The sequence below is a fragment of the Nycticebus coucang genome, chromosome X, assembly GCF_027406575.1.
Source record: "Nycticebus coucang isolate mNycCou1 chromosome X, mNycCou1.pri, whole genome shotgun sequence".
Taxonomy (NCBI): domain Eukaryota; kingdom Metazoa; phylum Chordata; class Mammalia; order Primates; family Lorisidae; genus Nycticebus; species Nycticebus coucang.
This window is the reverse complement of record NC_069804.1, coordinates 75,672,773-75,692,899: the sequence shown is the minus strand read 5'-3', so window position 1 is coordinate 75,692,899 and position 20,127 is coordinate 75,672,773. Positions and strand designations below refer to the sequence as shown.

The following is a 20,127-nucleotide window of genomic DNA, read 5'->3' as shown; positions in this document are numbered from 1 at the left end:
TTACAACCTAAGAATAGGGGAAGGGGAAAGGGAGTGGGTAGAGGGAAAGGGATTGGTGGGATTACACCAGCGGTGCATCTTACAAGGGTATATGTGAAACTTGGTAAACGGTCTGTGAAGCTAGTGAATGATGCCCCATGATCATATCAATGTACACAGCTATGATTTAATAAAAAAAATAAATAAAAAATTAAATTAAATTTAAAAAAGTAAATAAAATAAAGATGTGCAAATGGACTATATTGAGTTGTCCAGTATTGCGAACTGCATAAAAAGTAAACCAACCAGAGTGGGATTGGTGGGAAATGATGAAATAAAATAGATGAACTAAAACACGAAAGACAAAGACGTGAGAGACAGAGATGGGATAGAGAGGCAAAGACGGGATTTGGAGGACTGGGATATTTTTCTGTATCACCAGCACCTGAGTGCCCGAAGCTTTATTTTTAAGGAGGCAGTACAAAGTTTTTTTCAAGGAAGTAAGCCACATTTTCAACTTAATTATGAGAAGAGAAACAGGCACAAATTCCCAGGTAAACATAATCTATTATTACTGTGTGACCTCTAAAATATGGGCAATACTACATTATTTACAAGATTAGCTGGAAAATGTATGTGAGTGCTTTGAAGTGCAGCTGTGAAGTTAAAAGCTAAAGTTTTAAGGAAAACATGTTTTTCTTCTGCTGGGTTAGAAGTTGAAGCTTAAAGAAAATATGTTGTCATCTGTTGAGGAGGGCCAATAAAGGGGGTTTAATCCCCTGTACATTCTCCCAAACTGCAAGGTCCCTTCCACCTCACAGTTCACTCTCTACAGTCCAGATGTAGAGGAAACTGTTGCTTACTAGTTCTGATCTGTACATATTTGGAGTAGGTGGAAGCCTTCCCCACCAGGATAAAGGGGGCTCCTGAAGTAGTAAAAGTGTTGCCCAGAGAAATCATCCCATGGTTTAGGTTGCTGGTTTGGTTTAAATTTGACAATGGGCTAGCCTTCATCACAGAGATAGTGCAAATAAATGATAGCTAACGTTTAAATATCACCTGGAAACTATATGTGACATATAGGCCTCAAAGCTTGCGCAGGGTAGAGTGCATGAACAGGGCCATAAGAGCAGGAATCTGTAAACTATGCCAGAAAGCAAAGCTGAATTGGGTACATTCCTTGGCACTGGTCTTGTTCAAACAGGCCTCCATCAAGCCTCTGCTCTTTAGCAGGGGCTCCTAAAAGAGCTGGGAGAGACAGAATTGAATAGGCATTTAGAAGCCCTAGGAAGAGTAGCAAGAAAGATCTCCACTTGGGTAATTAACTGTGTTTTATTTAGTCTTTTGTGTCTGTACATCCTTTCTCTCTGGGGGATTAAGGAGATCAAGTCTAGGTGAACGATTAGAACCTGGTCACCCTCAAACCAAGGTAGAAGGGACTCTACACCATCATCCTAACCACATGCATGGAAGGGATCCTTGCCTGGATTCATCATAGCTGGCTGAAGAGAGCTTCACTGCCCTGTGGGAAGCAAAGGTAACTTTTTAGACAGTCAACATGCCCTGCTCCAGCCACATACTGGGAGCTGGATGGTGGAGGCATGACTGAAGCCTGAGGAAACTCCTTGTGGGACTTGTCTTAATTGGACTTTGGACTTTGGGGAAAAGGGGAGGAGGCATGTGATCTGTGTACCAACACCACTGAGATTGGACAAAAGGTGAGTCCTTTATAGGTTTTATGAATGCAAAGGCTCCCAGAAGGGAGCTTGCATACATAATTGCAGACAGTACTCTATGTGACACAGGGAAAAGTGAAAACTCATATGTATATTAGCCCCCCCCCACAATACAATTAAGGCCCAGGTAGAGAACCCAAGAGGAGTCACAGTCCCTGAAATATGAATGCTGGTGCAGATCAGGGAAATAGGAAAGCTTAGCCAGGTGACTCTGAAGTTTGATGCATGTAGCACCATGCTAAGGTGCTGTAGCAGAAGGAGCTCGGAAAGAAACTATAGGATAGATGAAAAATACTTCTATGCCTTATATTTTGTAGAAAAGTGATGTAAAGTTGAATGTGTAAAGTGATTAATACTGGCTCCTACAGAAGCAAGCTAATATTGAGACCCCAAATTAAAATATATATGGAGTCTCAAAGGGAGGAATGAGAGAGGATATCCAGGAAGGGTGAGGTCTAGAAAAACAGAAGTCTTCTTAAGAAGACCCCAAGTACACACCTGCAGGGTCCGCTCCATGGTGACTCAGCTCTCAAGAATTTGTAGACTTACCCCTTTCCAGGCTGTCAGTTTATGTTGGCTAATTGCCTCTCTTTCTCAAGAAAGAAAAATATCTTCTCAGACTCTCCTCGTTATCCCGGACAATCTTCTTTCCTAGAAAGAGTCTCTTTCAGCTGGCGTTTCCTTCAGGCAGTGCTGTGGGCAACCTGCAGGCCCTTGTAAGGCGCACCGGAGCCCCAACTCCTTCCTTTCTGCCGGAGATGCCATCTTCCAGTAATTCACCAAAATGACAAACACAAAGGGAAAGAGGAGAGGCACCCGATACATGTTCTCTAGGCGTTTTAGAAAACATGGAGTTGTTCCTTTGGCCACATATATGAGAATCTACAAGAAAGGTGATATCGTAGACATCAAGGGAATGGGTACTGTTCAAAAAGGCATGCCACACAAATGTTACCATGGCAAAACTGGAAGAGTCTACAATGTTACCCAGCATGCTATTGGCATTGTTGTAAACAAACAAGTTAAGGGCAAGATCCTTGCAAAGAGGATTAATGTTTGTATTGAGCATATTAAGCACCCTAAGAGCCAAGATAGCTTCCTGAAACGTGTGAAGGAAAATTATCAGAAAAAGAAGGAAGCCAAAGACAAAGGTACCTGGGTTCAACTGAAGCGCCAGCCTGCGCCACCCAGAGAAGCCCACTTTGTGAGAACTAACGGAAAGGAGCCTGAGCTCCTGGAACCCATTGCCTATAAATTCATGGCATAATAAGCATATAACATAGCACACAGGAGTACCAGTGGACCCATGTTTTTAGGTGTAAGAACCTATTTATTCCCTATGAGCTCATGGCATAATAGGTGTACAGCATAGCACACATGATAACCAATAGTCCCCATGTAACAGTGATACAAGGTGCTGAAACCTATTTCCCATGAATTCAAAAGTCAATCAACACTTTGTCACATTCAATGGCAAGGTGCCTCCCTGATCTCCTGGAACCTCTTCCCCTATGAATTCGTGGCATGGTAGATACAAATAATAGCATAAAAATGTTTCTTGTTCATTCACTACAAGTGTGATTTTTTTCCCCCAAAGAAGTATTAAAGTAAATTTTAATGTGTCCTAAAAAAAATAATAATAATTTGTAGACTTAACTTCCTGGGACTTGGAAATTTCCACTTTTGTGAAATCCTGTAGTTCTGTGGAGGCTGGAACGGCTTCTCCCGTTTGATTCAAACTGACCAATGAGAAAGGTATTTGTGGGCAGCGCCCATAGCTCAGAGGGTAGGGCGCCAGCCACATACACTGTGGGTTCGAACCCTGACCAGGGCCAGCTAAAACAATGACAACTGCAACAACAACAAAATAGCTGGGTGTTGTGTAGTCCCAGTTACTTGGGAGGTTGAGGCAAGAAAATTGCTTAAGCCCAATAGTTTGAGGTTGCTGTCAGCTGTGACACCATGGCACTCTACCCAGGGCAACAGCTTGAGACTCTGTCTCAAAAAAAATAAGAGAAAGGTATTTGTGAATTGGAACTTTTTGACTGGAGATAAAAAGAGAAAGACCAAATCAGTTGGGGAGCACTGCCATTTTGAATTTGTCTATGCTGTTCACTCCGCCAGCTGAATAAAGCCCTTTTTCTCTTAAATACTGTGTTCGGGTGCTCTTTCTCTCCATTGGGCCTCATCTTCCTGCAACATAATCAGTGTTTACCAATGTAGGGGTGAGGGAAAACTTGCCCTTCTCCCCTCAAAGTTAGCTGAAAGATCAACTCAAAATTAAGGCAGATAAGAAAAATATTTATTTCCAAATACCATGTGCATTGAGATAATCATATAGTGTACTCAATGTCTCAATTTTGGTCAGATATCTTTATAGAGACCTTTTAGAAGGGGGGGTTGGGCAGGGCATGCTGGCTCACACCTGTAATCCTAGTACTCTGGGAGGCCTACTTGAGCTCAGGAATTTGAGACCAGCCTAAGCAAGAGCTATACCCCATCTCTATTAAAATAAAAAGAAAAAAGAAAGAAAAGAAAAACTAGTCAAGCATTGCGGTCAGTGACTCTGTTACAGGACAAGGAGGGTCAAGCCATCTGTCACTGTTAGCCAATATGCAGAGACAGGGATAGGTCCACCAAACTTTATTGTCAGAAGGCCAGGATTCTGGAGAACAGTGACAGTAGCTTCTCCAAGACTATTCTGTTCTTCCATTTCCAAAATTACAGGGGGTTTTTGTTTGTTTGTTTTTTGAGACAGAGTCTCAAGCTGTTGCCCTGGGTAGAGTGATATGGCATCATAGCTCACAGCAACCTCAAACTCTTGGGCTCAAGCAAACCTTTTTTTTTCTCTCTCTCTTTTTGTTGAGACAGAGTCTCACTACGTTGCCTTTGGTAGAGTGCTGTGGCATCACAGGTTACAGTAACCTCAAACTGTTGGGCTTAAGCAATTTTCTTGCCTCAGCCTCCCGAGTAACTGGGACTACAGGCACTCACCACAACACCCGGCTATTTTGTTGTTGTTGCAGTTGTTATTGTTTTAGCTGGCCCCGGTCAGGGTTCAAACCCACAGTGTATGTGGCTGGCGCCCTACCCTCTGAGCTATGGGTGCTGCCCACAAGTACCTTTCTCATTGGTCAGTTTGAATCAAACGGGAGAATCTGTTCCAGCCCCCACAGAACTACAGGATTTCACAAAAGTGGAAATTTCCAAGTCCCAGTAAGTTAAGTCTACAAATTTTTTTTTTTTTTTTTAGGACACATAAAATTTACTTTAATACATCTTTGGGGGAAGTATTTGCTTAAGCAATTCTCTTGCCACAGCCTCTCAAGTAGCTGGGAATACAGGCACCCACCATAATGCCTGGCTATTTTTTGTTGCAGTTGTCATTGTTGTTTATCTGACCCAGGCTGGGTTTGAACCCACCACCCTTGGTGTATGTGGCTGGCGCCATAACCACTGTACTGCAGGCACCAAGCCTCAAGCGAACCTCTTGCCTCAGTTTTTTTTTTTTTCTATTTTTAGTAGAGACAGGGGTCTTGCTTTTTGCTCAGGCTGGTCTTGAACTCCTGAGCTCCAGCAATCCACCCGCCTCAGCCTCCCAGAGTGCTAGGATTACAGGCGTGAGCAAGGCATCTGGCCTCAAAATTACATTTGTATACATAAAAGTTCAAAGCAAAGACCACACCAACCTCTATTCCAAATATAATCAGCATACCTCAGTGATCTATTATGACATTCCAATTTGAAAGTTAATCTCCTAAGGAGGGAGGTGGGTGGGGTAAAGGAAGAGCAGAGAGAGGGGGTGGGGTCTCGGTGTGTGACACAACTTTTGGGGGCAAGGCACAATTGTAAGAGGGACTTTGCCTAACAAATGCAATGCAATCAGTGTAACCTGGATTCTTGTACCCTCAGTGAATCCCCAACAATACAAAAAAAAAAAAAAAGTTGGCTTGGTGCCTGTAGCTCAGCAGCTAGGGCACCAGCCACATACACCAGAGCTAGAGGGTTCGAATCCAGCTCGGGCCTGCCAAACAACAATGACACTACAACCAAAAAATAGCCGGGTATTGTGGCGGGCACCAGTAGTCCCAGTTACTTGGGAGGCTGAAGCAAGAGAATCACTTAAGCCCAAGAGTTTGAGGTTGCTGTGAGCTATGACTCCATGGCTCTCTACCCAGGGTGACAGCTTGAGACTCTGTCTCAAGAAAAAAAAATTAATCTCCTAAGTCAATCCACCCAAACTACTCAAGATAAGCATCTTTAGAATGGGAGTTAAAATTACAAAACAGTGAGAATGAAAGACAGATGGTAAAGGTCAGGCAGGACCTAAACCAATGAGACCAGCTATGTTGTGTCAGACTCCATCTTTTTCTCACTATATGTGCTTTCAATCCCCAATCCTATTACTACGTTTCCTATCTATGAAATAGATTTTAGTTTAGTTTAGTTTTCGAGACAGAGCCTCACTTTGTCACCCTCCATAGAGTGGTCTGGCATCACAGCAACTTCAAACTCCTGGGTTCAAGTGATCCTCTTGCTTCAGCCTCCCAAGTAGCTTGGCCTGCCACAATGTCTGGTTAGTTTTTAGAGACAGAGTCTCTCACTCTGGTTGGCCTCAAACTCCTGAGCTCAGGCAATCCAACCACCTAGACCTCCCAAAGTGCTAGGATTACAGGCGTGAGCCACTGCACCTGGCCTGTGAAATAGACTTTAAATGGAAATAATGACTGTGGTTACTGCACTTGTCCTGGGATTGAGTTCATTCCGACAAGGATTGGTATAAAGTTACAATGGAAATAAACATGCATCACAGTTAACAAAAAACAACAAGGCCCCACTAAATACAATAACAAACAAAGATGTCTCTGAATAATATACTTCCCATCCCAACAACTGAAGCTTTTAAGCCTTGTCTTCACACAGTTCTGCAGTCCACTGGTGTGGCTTGAATTCACTGATTTTTCTCATAAGGATAAGGCCAGATGAGGGAATGATGTAACCCAGACAACTTTACCACAAGTAGGATGACCCAGAGGCCAGTTAATTTTCCCTTGAGTTACTCAGGGTTTTCTCTCCAAGTCTTGAGGATAATCTGGTCACCTGCTGGAATATATGTAGGTTTCAGGAAGCAGGGCAAGAGGTCTTTTCTTTTCTTTTCTTTTTTCTTTTTTTTTGAGACAGAGTCTCACTCTGTTGCCCTTGGTAGAGTGTCGTGGTGTCACAGCTCACAGCAACCTCAAACTCTTGGGCTGAAGAGATTCTCTTGCCTCAGCCTCCCAAGTAGCTGGGAGTATAAGCGCCCACCACAACACCTGGCTATTTTGTTTGTTTGTTTTTAGCAGGCCGGGGCTGGGTTCAAACCCACCAGCCCTAGTGAATGTGGCTGGTGCCCTACCCACTGAGCTACAGGCGCTGCAAGAGAATTTCTTTTCTTAAGAAATTCAGAGTGTGGGCTCAGTGCCTTTAGCACAGTGGTTAGAGCACCAACGATATACACTGAAGCTGGTGGGTTCAAACCCGGCCGAGCCAGCTAAAACAACAATGACAAGTGCAACAAAAAAATAGCCGGGCATTGTGGCAGGTGCCTATAGTCCCAGGTACTTGGAAGACTGAGGCAAGAGAATCGCTTAAGCCCAAGAGTTTGATGTTTCTGTGAGCTGTGACACAAGAACACTCTACTGAGGATGACATAGTAAGACTCTGTGAAAGAAAGAAAGAAAGAAAGAAAGAAAGAAAGAAAGAAAGAAAGAAAGAAAGAAAGAAAGAAAGAAAGAAAGAAAGAAAGAAAGAAAGAAAGAAAGAAAGAAAACAAAAGAAATTCAGAGTGTGGCATAGCATAGTTCAGGAGGGAGCCCAACTTTCCATGACAGAGATCAAAGGTCATCTCTGGAGGCCTTGCAAAAGTCATCTCGAGAGCAGCATCTGTGGCTCAGTGAGTAGGGTGCTGGCCCCATATATCAAGGGTGGCAAGCTCGAACCCAACCCCAGCCAAACTGCAACAAAAAAATAGCCAGGCATTGAGGTGGGTGCCTGTAGTCCCAGCTACTCAGGGGGCTGAGGCAAGAGAATTGCCTAAACCCAGAAGTTTGAGGTTGCTGTGAGCTGTGATGAAACAGCACTCTACTGAGGGTGATAAAGTGAGACTGTCAGAAAGAGAGAAAGAGAGATAGAGAGAAGGGGAGGGGAGGGGAGGGGAGAAGAGAAGAGAAGAGAGAAGAGAAGAGAAGAGAAGAGAAGAGAAGAGAAGAGAAGAGAAGAGAAGAGAAGAGAAGAGAAGAGAAGAGAAAAGTCGTCTTGAATAGATGGTCCAAGGACAGCTGAATCTTTGGTCTGGGTGGGTTTGACACTGGAATGCAGGATCTGGAAGATATGTATCTTAAAACCTGGTTTTAAGAAGTAAATAGAGGCTCAATCTGGCTTCTTGACACTGGCAGGGCCAAAGGCAGGGTGGTGTCCAGGGTAAGAGAATGAAATCATTCAGCAGTCACCTACAAATCCACAAATTTTGGGGTTTGAGGCTAAAGTTTGCATTGTGAGAACATTAGTATTCTTATTTACAGTATTAGCACAGATCTTAAGATAATACTAGTTTTAAGAGTCCCTATAGAACTGATATGAAGTTCTGGGCAATTGAACCAAATATTTCCAAAAATCAGTTAGTTGGGTGTGGGGTCACTTGTTAGGCCATCTTGTAGCCATACCATTTACTGGGAAATTTTTACTCAGGTTCCAATTTCTTCTGAGGTTGTTATACCCCAACTCCATCTTGCTGCGGGCTTGCAACACTCCCCCTTTAAGACAGGAAGCTCAGCTGAAAGGGTTCAGTAATAACTGCAAAACCCCAGCTTCCCCTTGTAAGGATTTTTCTTACCAGGTGTTGGCTCTTGTTAAATTCGGCTTGCATTAAGGATTCCTCCTCCCCTACTGAAAGCCCCTTATAAAAAGTTTCTACCCCTGCTTCTAGGGGTTGAGAGACTTTGAAGCATGAGCCTGCTCTTGGCCTGGCTGATCAATAAAGGACCCTTGCTTAATTTGGACTCAGTGTGTTGGCGTTTCTCTATTCCATTTGCTTTGGTTATAACAAGATATCTACATAGACACATCAGATAGTAGTTAATACTGCACAGATTCCTTCCAGTGTAGCTAAGAAGCAATCTTTGTTGAGCCTTAAGGCTTTTGCAGTTTCTTTCCCATGCGTTTTAGAATCAAAGACAAATCTCTAATCACACTTCTTTTGGCATATAGTCTATAGATTGGGACAAGTATTCTCAGCAAGCTTTTCTTTCTTTTTTTTTTTTTTTTCTGAGACAGAGTTTCACTTTGTTGCCCTTGGTAAATTCCCATGGTGTCACAGCTCACAGCAACCTCAAACTCTTGTGCTCAAGTGATTCTCTTGCTTCAGCCTCCAAGTAGCTGGGACTACAGGCACTTACCACAATGCCTGACTATATTTTTAGAGACAGGTCTTGCTCCGGCTCAGGCTGGTCTTGAACCCATGAGCTCAGTCAATCCACCCCCCCCACACACACACAGCCTCCCAAGTCCTGGGATTACAGGCATGAGCCACCATGCCTGGCTGAGGAAACCTGTTTAATGTCATCCCAAAATATGTACTTTGGGGTAAATATTTTTAACTTTTTTTCCTCAGTATCCACTTTAATATTAAAATATTTTAAATACTAAAACCTAATATGTTACCTCAGGCTAAGAAACAGGAGGAAACAACAAATTGGAGAAAATCTGACTACTGTATATAATTCTATATTCTTTGGCCAGTCTCTCAGTGGTTCTCAACCTATGGGTCACGACCCTTTTGTAACAATGAAAATATATCCTGCATATCAGATGTTTACATTACGATTCATAACAGTAGCAAATTTAGTGTTATGAAGTAGCAACAAAAATTATTTTATGTTTGGGGGTCACCACAACATGAAACTGTATTAAAGGGTCACAGCATTAGGAAGATTGAGAACCACTGTGTTAACAGATCAGTCAGAACATAGCATTCTATACTCACCACAGATCAGGAAATGCCATTGATGAGGTATCTGCCCAGTTTTCCAAAGGGCTTTTTATTGACCTTATAAAGTCAACCTTAATGTCTTTTTTTTTCTTTTTCTTTTTTTGAGACCGAGTCTCAAGCTATCACCCTGGATAGAGTACTGTGGCATCACAGCTCACAGCAACCTCCAACTCTTGGGCTTAAGCGATTTTCTTGCTTCAGCCTCCCAAGTGGCCAGAACTACAGGTGCCAGCCATAATGCCCTGCTATTTTTTGGTTGTAGTTGTCATGTTGCTTAGCAGACCCAGGCTGGGTTTGAACCCACCACCATAGGTGTATGTGGCCAGTGCCCCTGTCAAATGAGCTATGGGTACCACCAAGTCAACCTTAATTTCTTTCTTTCTTTCTTTCTTTCTTTCTTTCTTTCTTTCTTTCTTTCTTTCTTTCTTTCTTTCTTTCTTTCTTTCTTTCTTTCTTTTTTTTTTTTGAGATAGAGTCTAAAGCTGTCATCCTGGGTAGAGTGCTGTGGCATCACAGATCACAGCAACATCCAACTCTTAGGCTTAAGCGATTCTCTAAACTCAATCTTCCAAGTAGCTAGGACTACAGGTGCTCACCACAACACCTGGCTATTTTTTGGTTGTAGTTGTCACCGTGGTTTGGCGGGCCTGGGCTGGATTCAAACCCACCAGCTTTGGTGTATGCGGCTGGCGCCCTAACCCTTGAGCTACAGGCCCCAAGCCCAACCTTAATTTCTTAATGCAGTCTGGACATCTCTGAAAATTGACAGAAGCAAATATCACCCTGATCCGCAAACCAGGAAAGGGCCCCCAAAAAAACTATAGACCAAAATCATTAATGAATATCGATGCAAAAATATTCAAAAAGATGTTAGCAAACAGAATACAACACATTAAAAGGGTTATATACCGAGGCAGAGCAAGATGGCAGCCGAGTAACAGCTTCCTTGCATCTGGGCACCGTGAGCCTGGGGAGATAGGACTCCAGGCATCTCTGGCCGGTGGGATCAGCCTATCATCACCCCTGAGAGAATACAGGGAGTCAGCGAGAGACTTCTGGACCCCAAGAGAAGGACTAAAACAGTGGAAAACCCGCAAGTGGTCGCGTGTGTTCAATCCGTCTAAACCCGCCCGCAATTTCCACAGGCACGAGAACTTAAAGAGCAAGAGGAAGTGAAAGGAAATTAGGGCAAGGAAACAGATAAAAGAAATCACTCATGAGGAAGAATCAGCAGAAAACTCCAGGCAACATGAAGAACCAGTCCAGAACAACCCCGCCAAGGGAACATAAGGTAGCTACTGCAGAGGATTCCACCTATAAAGAAATGTTAGGAATGACAGAAAGGGAATTTAGAATACACGTGTTGAAAACAATGAAAGAAATGATGGAAAGAATGAAGGAAACTGCTAATAAAGTGGAAAATAACCAAAAGGAAATTCAAGAACAGAATCAAATAAGAGATGAACGATATGAAGAATATAAAAAGGATATAGCAGAGCTGAAGGAACTGAAACAGTCCATTTGGGAACGTAAAGATGCAATGGAAAGTATGAGCAACAGGTTAGACCATGCAGAAGAAAGAATTTCAGAGGTAGAAGACAAAGTTTTTGAGATAAATCAGATAGTAAAAGAGGTAGAAAAGAAGAGAGAGAAAGCAGAACGTTCACTGTCAGAATTATGGGACTTTATGAACCATTCCAACAAACGAGTTATAGGAATTCCAGAAGGGGAAGAAGAATGCCCCAGAAGAATGGAAGCCATACTAGAAAATATTATCAAAGAAAATTTCCCAAATATCACCAAAGATTCTGACACACTGCTTTCAGAGGGCTATCGGACCCCAGGTCGCCTCAACTCTAACCGAGCTTCTCCAAGACACATGTGATGAACCTGTCCAAAGTCAAGACAAAAGAAAAGATTCTGCAAGCTGCCAGGAGTAAGCGCCAGTTGACCTACAGGGGCAAATCCATCAGAGTGACCGCAGACTTCTCTAATGAAACTTTCCAAGCAAGAAGACAATGGTCATCTACCTTTAATCTACTTAAACAGAACAATTTCCAGCCCAGAATTCTGTACCCTGCTAAGCTAAGCTTCAAAATTGACGGAGAAATCAAATCATTTACGGATATACAAACATTGAGGAAATTCGCCACAACAAGACCAGCTCTACAGGAAATACTTCAACCTATTCTGCACACTGACCACCACAATGGATCAGCAGCAAAGTAAGAACTCAGAAATTAAAGGACAGAACCTAACCTCCACACTGATGCAAAACATAAAACTAAGCAATGGACGCTCACAAAATAAGACGAAAAGAATACTACCACACTTATCAATTATCTCAATAAATGTTAATGGCTTGAATTCCCCACTGAAGAGACATAGATTGGTTGACTGGATTAAAAAACACAAGCCATCCATTTGCTGTCTGCAAGAAACACACCTGGCTTCAAAAGACAAATTAAAGCTCCGAGTCAAGGGTAGGAAGACAATTTTTCAGGCAAATGGAATTCAGAAGAAAAGAGGAGTTGCAATCTTATTTTCAGATACATGTGGATTTAAAGCAACTAAAGTCAAAAAAGACAAAGATGGTCACTTTATATTGGTCAAGGGAAAAATACAACAAGAAGACATTTCAATTCTAAATATTTATTCATCCAATTTAAATGCTCCCAGATTCTTGAAACAGACCTTACTCAGTCTGAGCAATATAATATCTGATAATACCATAATAACAGGGGACCTTAACACTCCTCTTACAGAGCTGGACAGATCCTCTAAACAGAAATTAAACAAAGATATAAGAGATTTAAATGAGACCCTAGAACAACTGTGCTTGATAGATGCATATAGAACACTCCATCCCAAAGATAAAGAATATACATTCTTCTCATCACCCCATGGAACATTCTCCAAAATTGATCATATCCTGGGACACAAAACAAATATCAACAGAATCAAAAGAATTGAAATGTTACCTTGTATCTTCTCAGACCATAAGGCACTAAAGGTGGAACTCAACTCTAACAAAAATGCTCGACCCCACCCAAAGGCATGGAAATTAAACAATCTTCTGTTGAATAACAGATGGGTGCAGGAAGAAATAAAACAGGAAATCATTAACTTCCTTGAGCATAAGAACAATGAAGACACAAGCTACCAAAACCTGTGGGATACTGCAAAAGCAGTTTTGAGAGGAAAATTCATCGCTTTAGATGGCTACATTCGAAAAACAGAAAGAGAGCACATCAACAATCTCACAATTGATCTTATGGACTTGGAAAAAGAAGAACAATCTAAGCTTAAACTCAGTAGAAGAAAAGAAATATCCAAAATCAAATCAGAGATCAATGAAATTGAAAACAAAAGAATCATTCAGAAAATTAATGAAACAAGGAGTTGGTTTTTTGAAAAAATAAATAAAATAGATAAACCATTGGCCAGACTAACGAGGAATAGAAAAGTAAAATCTCTAGTAACCTCAATCAGAAATGATAAAGGGGAAATAACAACTGATCCCACAGAGATACAAGAGATCATCTCTGAATACTACCAGAAACTCTATGCCCAGAAATTTGACAATGTGAAAGAAATGGATCAATATTTGGAATCACACCCTCTCCCTAGACTCAGCCAGGAAGAAATAGAGCTCCTGAACAGACCAATTTCAAGCACTGAGATCAAAGAAACAATAAAAAATCTTCCAACCAAAAAATGCCCTGGTCCAGATGGCTTCACTCCAGAATTCTATCAAACCTTCAAGGAAGAGCTTATTCCCGTACTGCAGAAATTATTCCAAAAAATTGAGGAAGAAGGAATCTTCACCAACACATTCTATGAAGCAAACATCACCCTGATACCAAAACCAGGAAAAGACCCAAACAAAAAGGAGAATTTCAGACCAATCTCACTCATGAATATAGACGGAAAAATTCTCAACAAAATCCTAGCCAGTAGATTACAGCTTATCATCAAAAAAGTCATTCATCATGATCAAGTAGGCTTCATCCCAGGGATGCAAGGCTGGTTTAACACACGCAGGTCTATAAACATTATCCACCATATTAACAGAGGCAAAAATAAAGATCACATGATCCTCTCAATAGATTCAGAAAAAGCATTTGATAAAATCCAGCATCCTTTTCTAATTAGAACACTGAAGAGTATAGGCATAGGTGGCACATTTCTAAAACTGATTGAAGCTATCTATGACAAACCCACAGCCAATATTTTACTGAATGGAATAAAACTGAAAGCTTTTTCTCTTAGAACTGGAACCAGAGAAGGTTGTCCTCTGTCACCTTTACTATTCAACGTAGTGCTGGAAGTTCTAGCCAATACTATTAGGCAAGACAAGGAAATAAAGGGAATCCAAATGGGAACAGAGGAGGTCAAACTCTCCCCCTTTGCTGATGACATGATCTTATACTTAGAGAACCCCAAAGACTCAACCACAAGACTCCTAGAAGTCATCAAAAAATACAGTAATGTTTCAGGATATAAAATCAATGTCCACAAGTCAGTAGCTTTTGTGTACACCAATAACAGTCAAGATGAGAAGCTAATTAAGGACACAACTCCCTTCACCATAGTTTCAAAGAAAATGAAATACCTAGGAATATACCTAACCAAGGAGGTGAAGGACCTCTATAAAGAAAACTATGAACTCCTCAGAAAGGAAATAGCAGAGGATATTAACAAATGGAAGAACATACCATGCTCATGGATGGGAAGAATCAACATTGTTAAAATGTCTATACTTCCCAAAGCAATCTACCTATTCAATGCCATTCCTATCAAAATACGAACATCGTACTTTCAAGATTTGGAAAAAATGATTCTGCGTTTTGTATGGAACTGGAAAAAACCCCGTATAGCTAAGGCAGTTCTCCGTAACAAAAATAAAGCTGGGGGCATCAGCATACCAGATTTTAGTCTGTACTACAAAGCCATAGTGCTCAAGACAGCATGGTACTGGCACAAAAACAGAGACATAGACACTTGGAATCAAATTGAAAACCAAGAAATGAAACTAACATCTTACAACCACCTAATCTTTGATAAACCAAACAAGAAAATACCTTGGGGGAAATACTCCCTATTTAATAAATGGTGTTGGGAGAACTGGATGTCTACATGTAAAAGACTGAAACTGGACCCACACATTTCCCCACTCACAAAAATTGATTCAAGATGGATAATGGACTTATATTTAAGGCATGAAACAATAAAAATCCTCCAAGAAAGCATAGGAAAAACACTGGAAAATATTGGCCCGGGGAAAGACTTCATGAAGAAGACTGCCATGGCAATTGCAACAACAACAAAAATAAACAAATGGGACTTCATTACACTGAAAAGCTTCTGTAGAGCTAAGGAGACAATAACCAAAGCAAAGAGACAACCTACACAATGGGAAAGGATATTTGCATATTTTCAATCAGACAAAAGCTTGATAACTAGGATCTATAGAGAACTCAAATTAATCCACACGAAAAAAGCCAACAATCCCATATATCAATGGGCAAGAGACATGAATAGAACCTTCTCTAAAGATGACAGACAAATGGCTAACAAACACATGAAAAAGTGTTCATCATCTCTACATATTAGAGAAATGCAAATCAAAACAACCCTGAGATATCATCTAACCCCAGTGAGAATGGCCCACATCACAAAATCTCAAAACTGCAGATGCTGGCATGGATGTGGAGAGAAAGGAACACTTTTACACTGCTGGTGGGACTGCAAACTAGTACAACCTTTCTGGAAGAAAGTATGGAGAAACCTCAAAGCACTCAAGCTAGACCTCCCATTTGATCCTGCAATCCCATTACTGGGCATCTACCCAGAAGGAAAGAAATCCTTTTATCATAAGGACACTTGTACTAGACTGTTTATTGCAGCTCAATTTACAATCGCCAAAATGTGGAAACAGCCTAAATGCCCACCAACCCAGGAATGGATTAACAAGCTGTGGTATATGTATACCATGGAATACTATTCAGCCATTAAAAAAAATGGAGACTTTACATCCTTCGTATTAACCTGGATGGACGTGGAAGACATTATTCTTAGTAAAGCATCACAAGAATGGAGAAGCATGAATCCTATGTACTCAGTTTTGATATGAGGACAATTAATGACTATTATGGTTATGGGGGGGAAGCAGAAAGAGGGACAGAGGGAGGTGGGTGGGGCCTTGGTTTGTGTCACACTTTATGGGGTCAAGACATGATTGCAAGAGGGACTTTGCCTAACAATTGCAATCACTGTAACCTGGCTTATTGTACCCTCAATGAATCCCCAACAATAAAAATAATAAAAAAAGGGTTATATACCATGATCAAGTGGGTTTTATCCCAGAGACACAGAGTTGTTTCAACATACACAAATCTATAAATATAATACACCACATAAATAGAATCAAAAACAAAGACCATATGATTCTTTCAATTGATTCAGGAAAGGCTATTGACAATATCCAGTATCCGATTCTTTCAATTGATGCAGAAGGGGCTGTTGACAATATTCAGCATCCTTTCATGATAAAAACACTCAAGAAAGTAGGCTTAGAAGAAACATTCTTAAACTGATAAGAGTCTATCTACAACAAACCCACAGGCAATATCATATTGAAAGGAGTAAAACTGAAGGTATTCCCACACAAATCCGGAACCGGACAAGAATGCCCACTGCTATTTAACATAGTGTTGGAAGTCCTAGCCATCAAAGTCAGGCAAGAGAAGGAGAGCAAAGGAATCCAAATGGAGGCAGAGGAGGTCACACTCTCCCTTTTTGCAGATAACATGATCTTATACTTGGAAACTTCAGGGGGTCAACTATAAAGCTCTTAGTAGTGATCAATGGCAGCGTCTCAAAAATCAATACCCACAAGTCAGTAGCCTTAGTATAAGCCAACAATTGTCAAGCCAAGAACAAAATCAAAGACTATTCTTTGTACAATAGCACCAAAGAAAATGAAATACCTGGGACTATATCTAACAAAAGAAGTGAAAATTTCTATAAAGAGAATTATGAAACTTTGAGAAAGGAAATAGTAGAAGATGTCAACAGATGGAAGAACATACCATGCTCATGGCTGGAAAGAATAAACATTGTTAAAATGTCCGTACTACCCAAAGCAATGTTTAGATTTAATGCAATCCCCATCAAAGCATCAATATCATACTTTAACGATCTTAAAAAAATAGTACTTCAGGGCAGTACCTGTGGCTCAGTGACTAGGGTGCTGCCCCATATACTGAGGGTGGCGGGTTCAAGCCCGGCCCCGGCCAAACTGCAGCAAAAAAATAGCCAGGCGTTATGGCAGGCACCTGTAGTCCCAGCTCCTCAGGAGGCTGAGGCAAGAGAATTGCCTAAGCCCAAGAGCTGGAGGTTGCTGTGAGCTGGCTGTGACACCACAGCACTCTACCGAGGGTGAAAAAGTGAGACTCTGTCTCTTAAAAAAAAAAAAAAAGAAGAAGAAATAGTACTTCAATTCATATGCAACCAGAAAAACACCTGAATAGCAAATAGAGTTCTTAGAAATAAAAGCAAATTTGGAGACATCACGTTGCCAGACGTCAGGTTATATTTCAAGGCTATAGTGATCAAACAGCATGGTACTGGCACAAAAATAGAGACACGGATTTATGGAATAGGATAGAGAATCTAGGGATGAATCCAGCCACATACCATCATTTAATCTTTGATAAGCCTAACAAAAACATGCACTGGGAAAAAGAATCTTTATTTAACAGATGGTGTGGGGAGAACTGGTTATCCACATGCAAAAAACTGAAGCTAGACCCACATCTCTCACCATTGACAAAAAGTGATTCTTGTTGGATAAAAGATTTAAATTTAAGACATGAAACAATAAAAATTCTAAAAGAGAGTGTAGGGAAAACACTTGAAGATATTGGCCTGGGAATAAACTTTCTGAGGAAGACCCCCCCCTAGCAATTGCAGCAACACAAAAAATAAATAACTGGTACTTGATCAAGCTAAAAAGCTTTTGCACAGCTAAGAGTACCACAAAGAAAGCTAACAGCCCCCAGAATGGGAGAAAAATTTTGCATGTTATGAATCTGACAAGGGCCTGATAACTATATTCTACAGAGAACTCAAATTAAACAATAAGAAAAATACAAACAACCCTCTCTACAAGTGGGCAAGAGATTTGAACAGAAACTTCTCTGAAGATGACAGATGAATGGCCAAAAACACACGAAAAAATGCTCATAGTCTTTAATCACCAGAGAAATGCAAATCAAAACCACTCTAAGATATTACCTGCCTCAGGAAGATTAGCCCACATCACAAAGTTCTAAAACACCAGATGCTGGCATGGATGTGGAGAGAAGGAAACACCTCTACACTGCTGGTAGGATTGTAAACTAATACAGCCCTTTTGGAGAGAAGTATAGAGAATCCTCAAAGATCTAAATATAGACCTTCCATTTGACCCTGCAATCCCATTATTAGGTATCTACCCAGAAGAACAAAAATCATTTTACCACAAAGATGTTTGCACCAGAATGTTTATTGTGGTTCAATTCATAATTGCCAAGTTATGGAGCAACCTAAGTGCCCATCAACCCACGAATGGATCAACAAACTGTGGTATATGTATACCAAGGAATATTATTCAGCCATTTAAAAAGATGGAGACTTGACTCAGCGCCTGTAGCTCAGCGTCTAGGGCATCAGCCACATATACCGGAGCTGGTGGGTTCGAACCCAGCCCAGGCTTGCCAAACAACAATGAAAACTACAACCAAAATATAGCCGGGCTTTGTGGCAAGCGTCTATAGTCCCAGCTACTTGGGAGGCTGAGGCAAGAGAATCACTTAAGCCCAAGAGTTTGAGGTTGCTGTGAGCTGTGATGCCACATCAGTCTATTGAGGAGGACATAGTGAGACTGTTTCAAAAAAACAAAAAAAGAATACTTACAAATAATTTTGTAATTCTGGAGAAATCAAGGAGAGAGAAAAATAAAAGTTTCAAATTTTGCTTATAAGTACATATATTGCTGAAAGCTATAAATAGTTCAAAATATGGAAAGAGGTTTTCTTGCCTTCTGGAAAACAGAACACAGAAAGAATCAGAAATGTTTTTTTTTTTTTTTTTTTTTTTGGTGTGTGTGTGTTTTTGAGACAGAGTCTCACTTTATTGCCCTGGGTAGAGTGCCATGACGTCACAATTCACAGCAACCTCCAACTCCTAGACTTAGGTGATTCTCTTGCCTCAGCCTCCCAAGTAGCTGGCACTGCAGGCGCCTGCCACAATGTCCCGCTATTGTTTTCTTGTTGCAGTTTGGCCAGGGCTGGGTTCAAACCTGCCACCCTTGGTATTTGGGGCCAGCGCCCTACCCACTGAGCCACAGGAGCTGCCCAAATCAGCAATGTTTTAAACAAAAAGTTATTAAAAAATTGGTTAAGTCCCATGTGATTAATTCCTGTTCTGTTTTAGCTTTCAAATTGAAGTCCTGAAGTTTGCTTTTAATCCGATGGTATATGATCTCCAATGTTATTGGAAATTGGTATTAAAGAGAACCTGTCAACCTTTCATTTTTTTCCTTGAAGGACAATCTTTAGACTTAGCCAGTTACAAAATCACCTTCTGAGACATTTCAAAAAATATTGCTGATTATATACACTAAGACTAATATTTTATAATATTAGAACATATGTCTATATACAAATACAATCTGCAGAAAATTAACCGCCATTTCTTATTTGACAATATTTTCTATGCAGTTTTAATACACCAAATAAGCCGTTTATGTGGGAGGCTGAGATAAGAGGATCACTTGAACCCATGAATTTGAGGTTGCTGTGAGCTCTAAAGCCAGAGCACTCTAGCCTAGGGCAACAAAGTGAGACTTTGTCTCTTAAAAACCAAAAGCAAAAAAAAAACAAGAAGAAAAGGGGTAGGGGGGGAGCTTGTAGTCCCACCTAATTTGGAGGCTGAGGCAAGAGGATCACTTGAGTACAGGAGTTTGAGGCTGTTGTGAACTATGACCCCATAGCACTCTACTCAAGGCAACAGAGTGAGACTATTTGGGGGGGAAAAAAGGAGTAGGAGGGAGAATGTGGAGTATAGATAGGTACAGCAAGTGCTAGGGAGGATGAGTAGATGTGGAAACAGACTGCCTTGTATATTAACCTGAGAAATAGGTGTTGTTTTTATTATTTATTTATTTATTTATTTATTTTTGAGGCAGTCTCACTTGGTGCCCTTGATAGAGTGCTATGGTGTCATAGCTCACAGCAACCTCAAACTCCTGGACTTAAGGGATTCTCTCGCCTCAGTGTCCCAAGTAGCTGCAACTACAGGCACCTTCCACAATACACAGCTATTTTTAGAGACAGGGTC

The 20,127-nt window shown here is 41.0% G+C and overlaps 1 protein-coding gene across 1 annotated transcript; it reads left to right on the top strand.

Moving 5' to 3' along the window:
• The first annotated feature begins 2,282 nt into the window (after positions 1-2,282).
• On the top strand, positions 2,283-2,982 carry LOC128577848 (60S ribosomal protein L21-like). The gene has a single exon (XM_053580202.1). The coding sequence runs from the start codon at positions 2,500-2,502 to the stop codon at positions 2,980-2,982; it is 483 nt and encodes a 160-aa protein (XP_053436177.1). The 5' UTR covers positions 2,283-2,499.
• Positions 2,983-20,127: the final 17,145 nt, after the last annotated feature.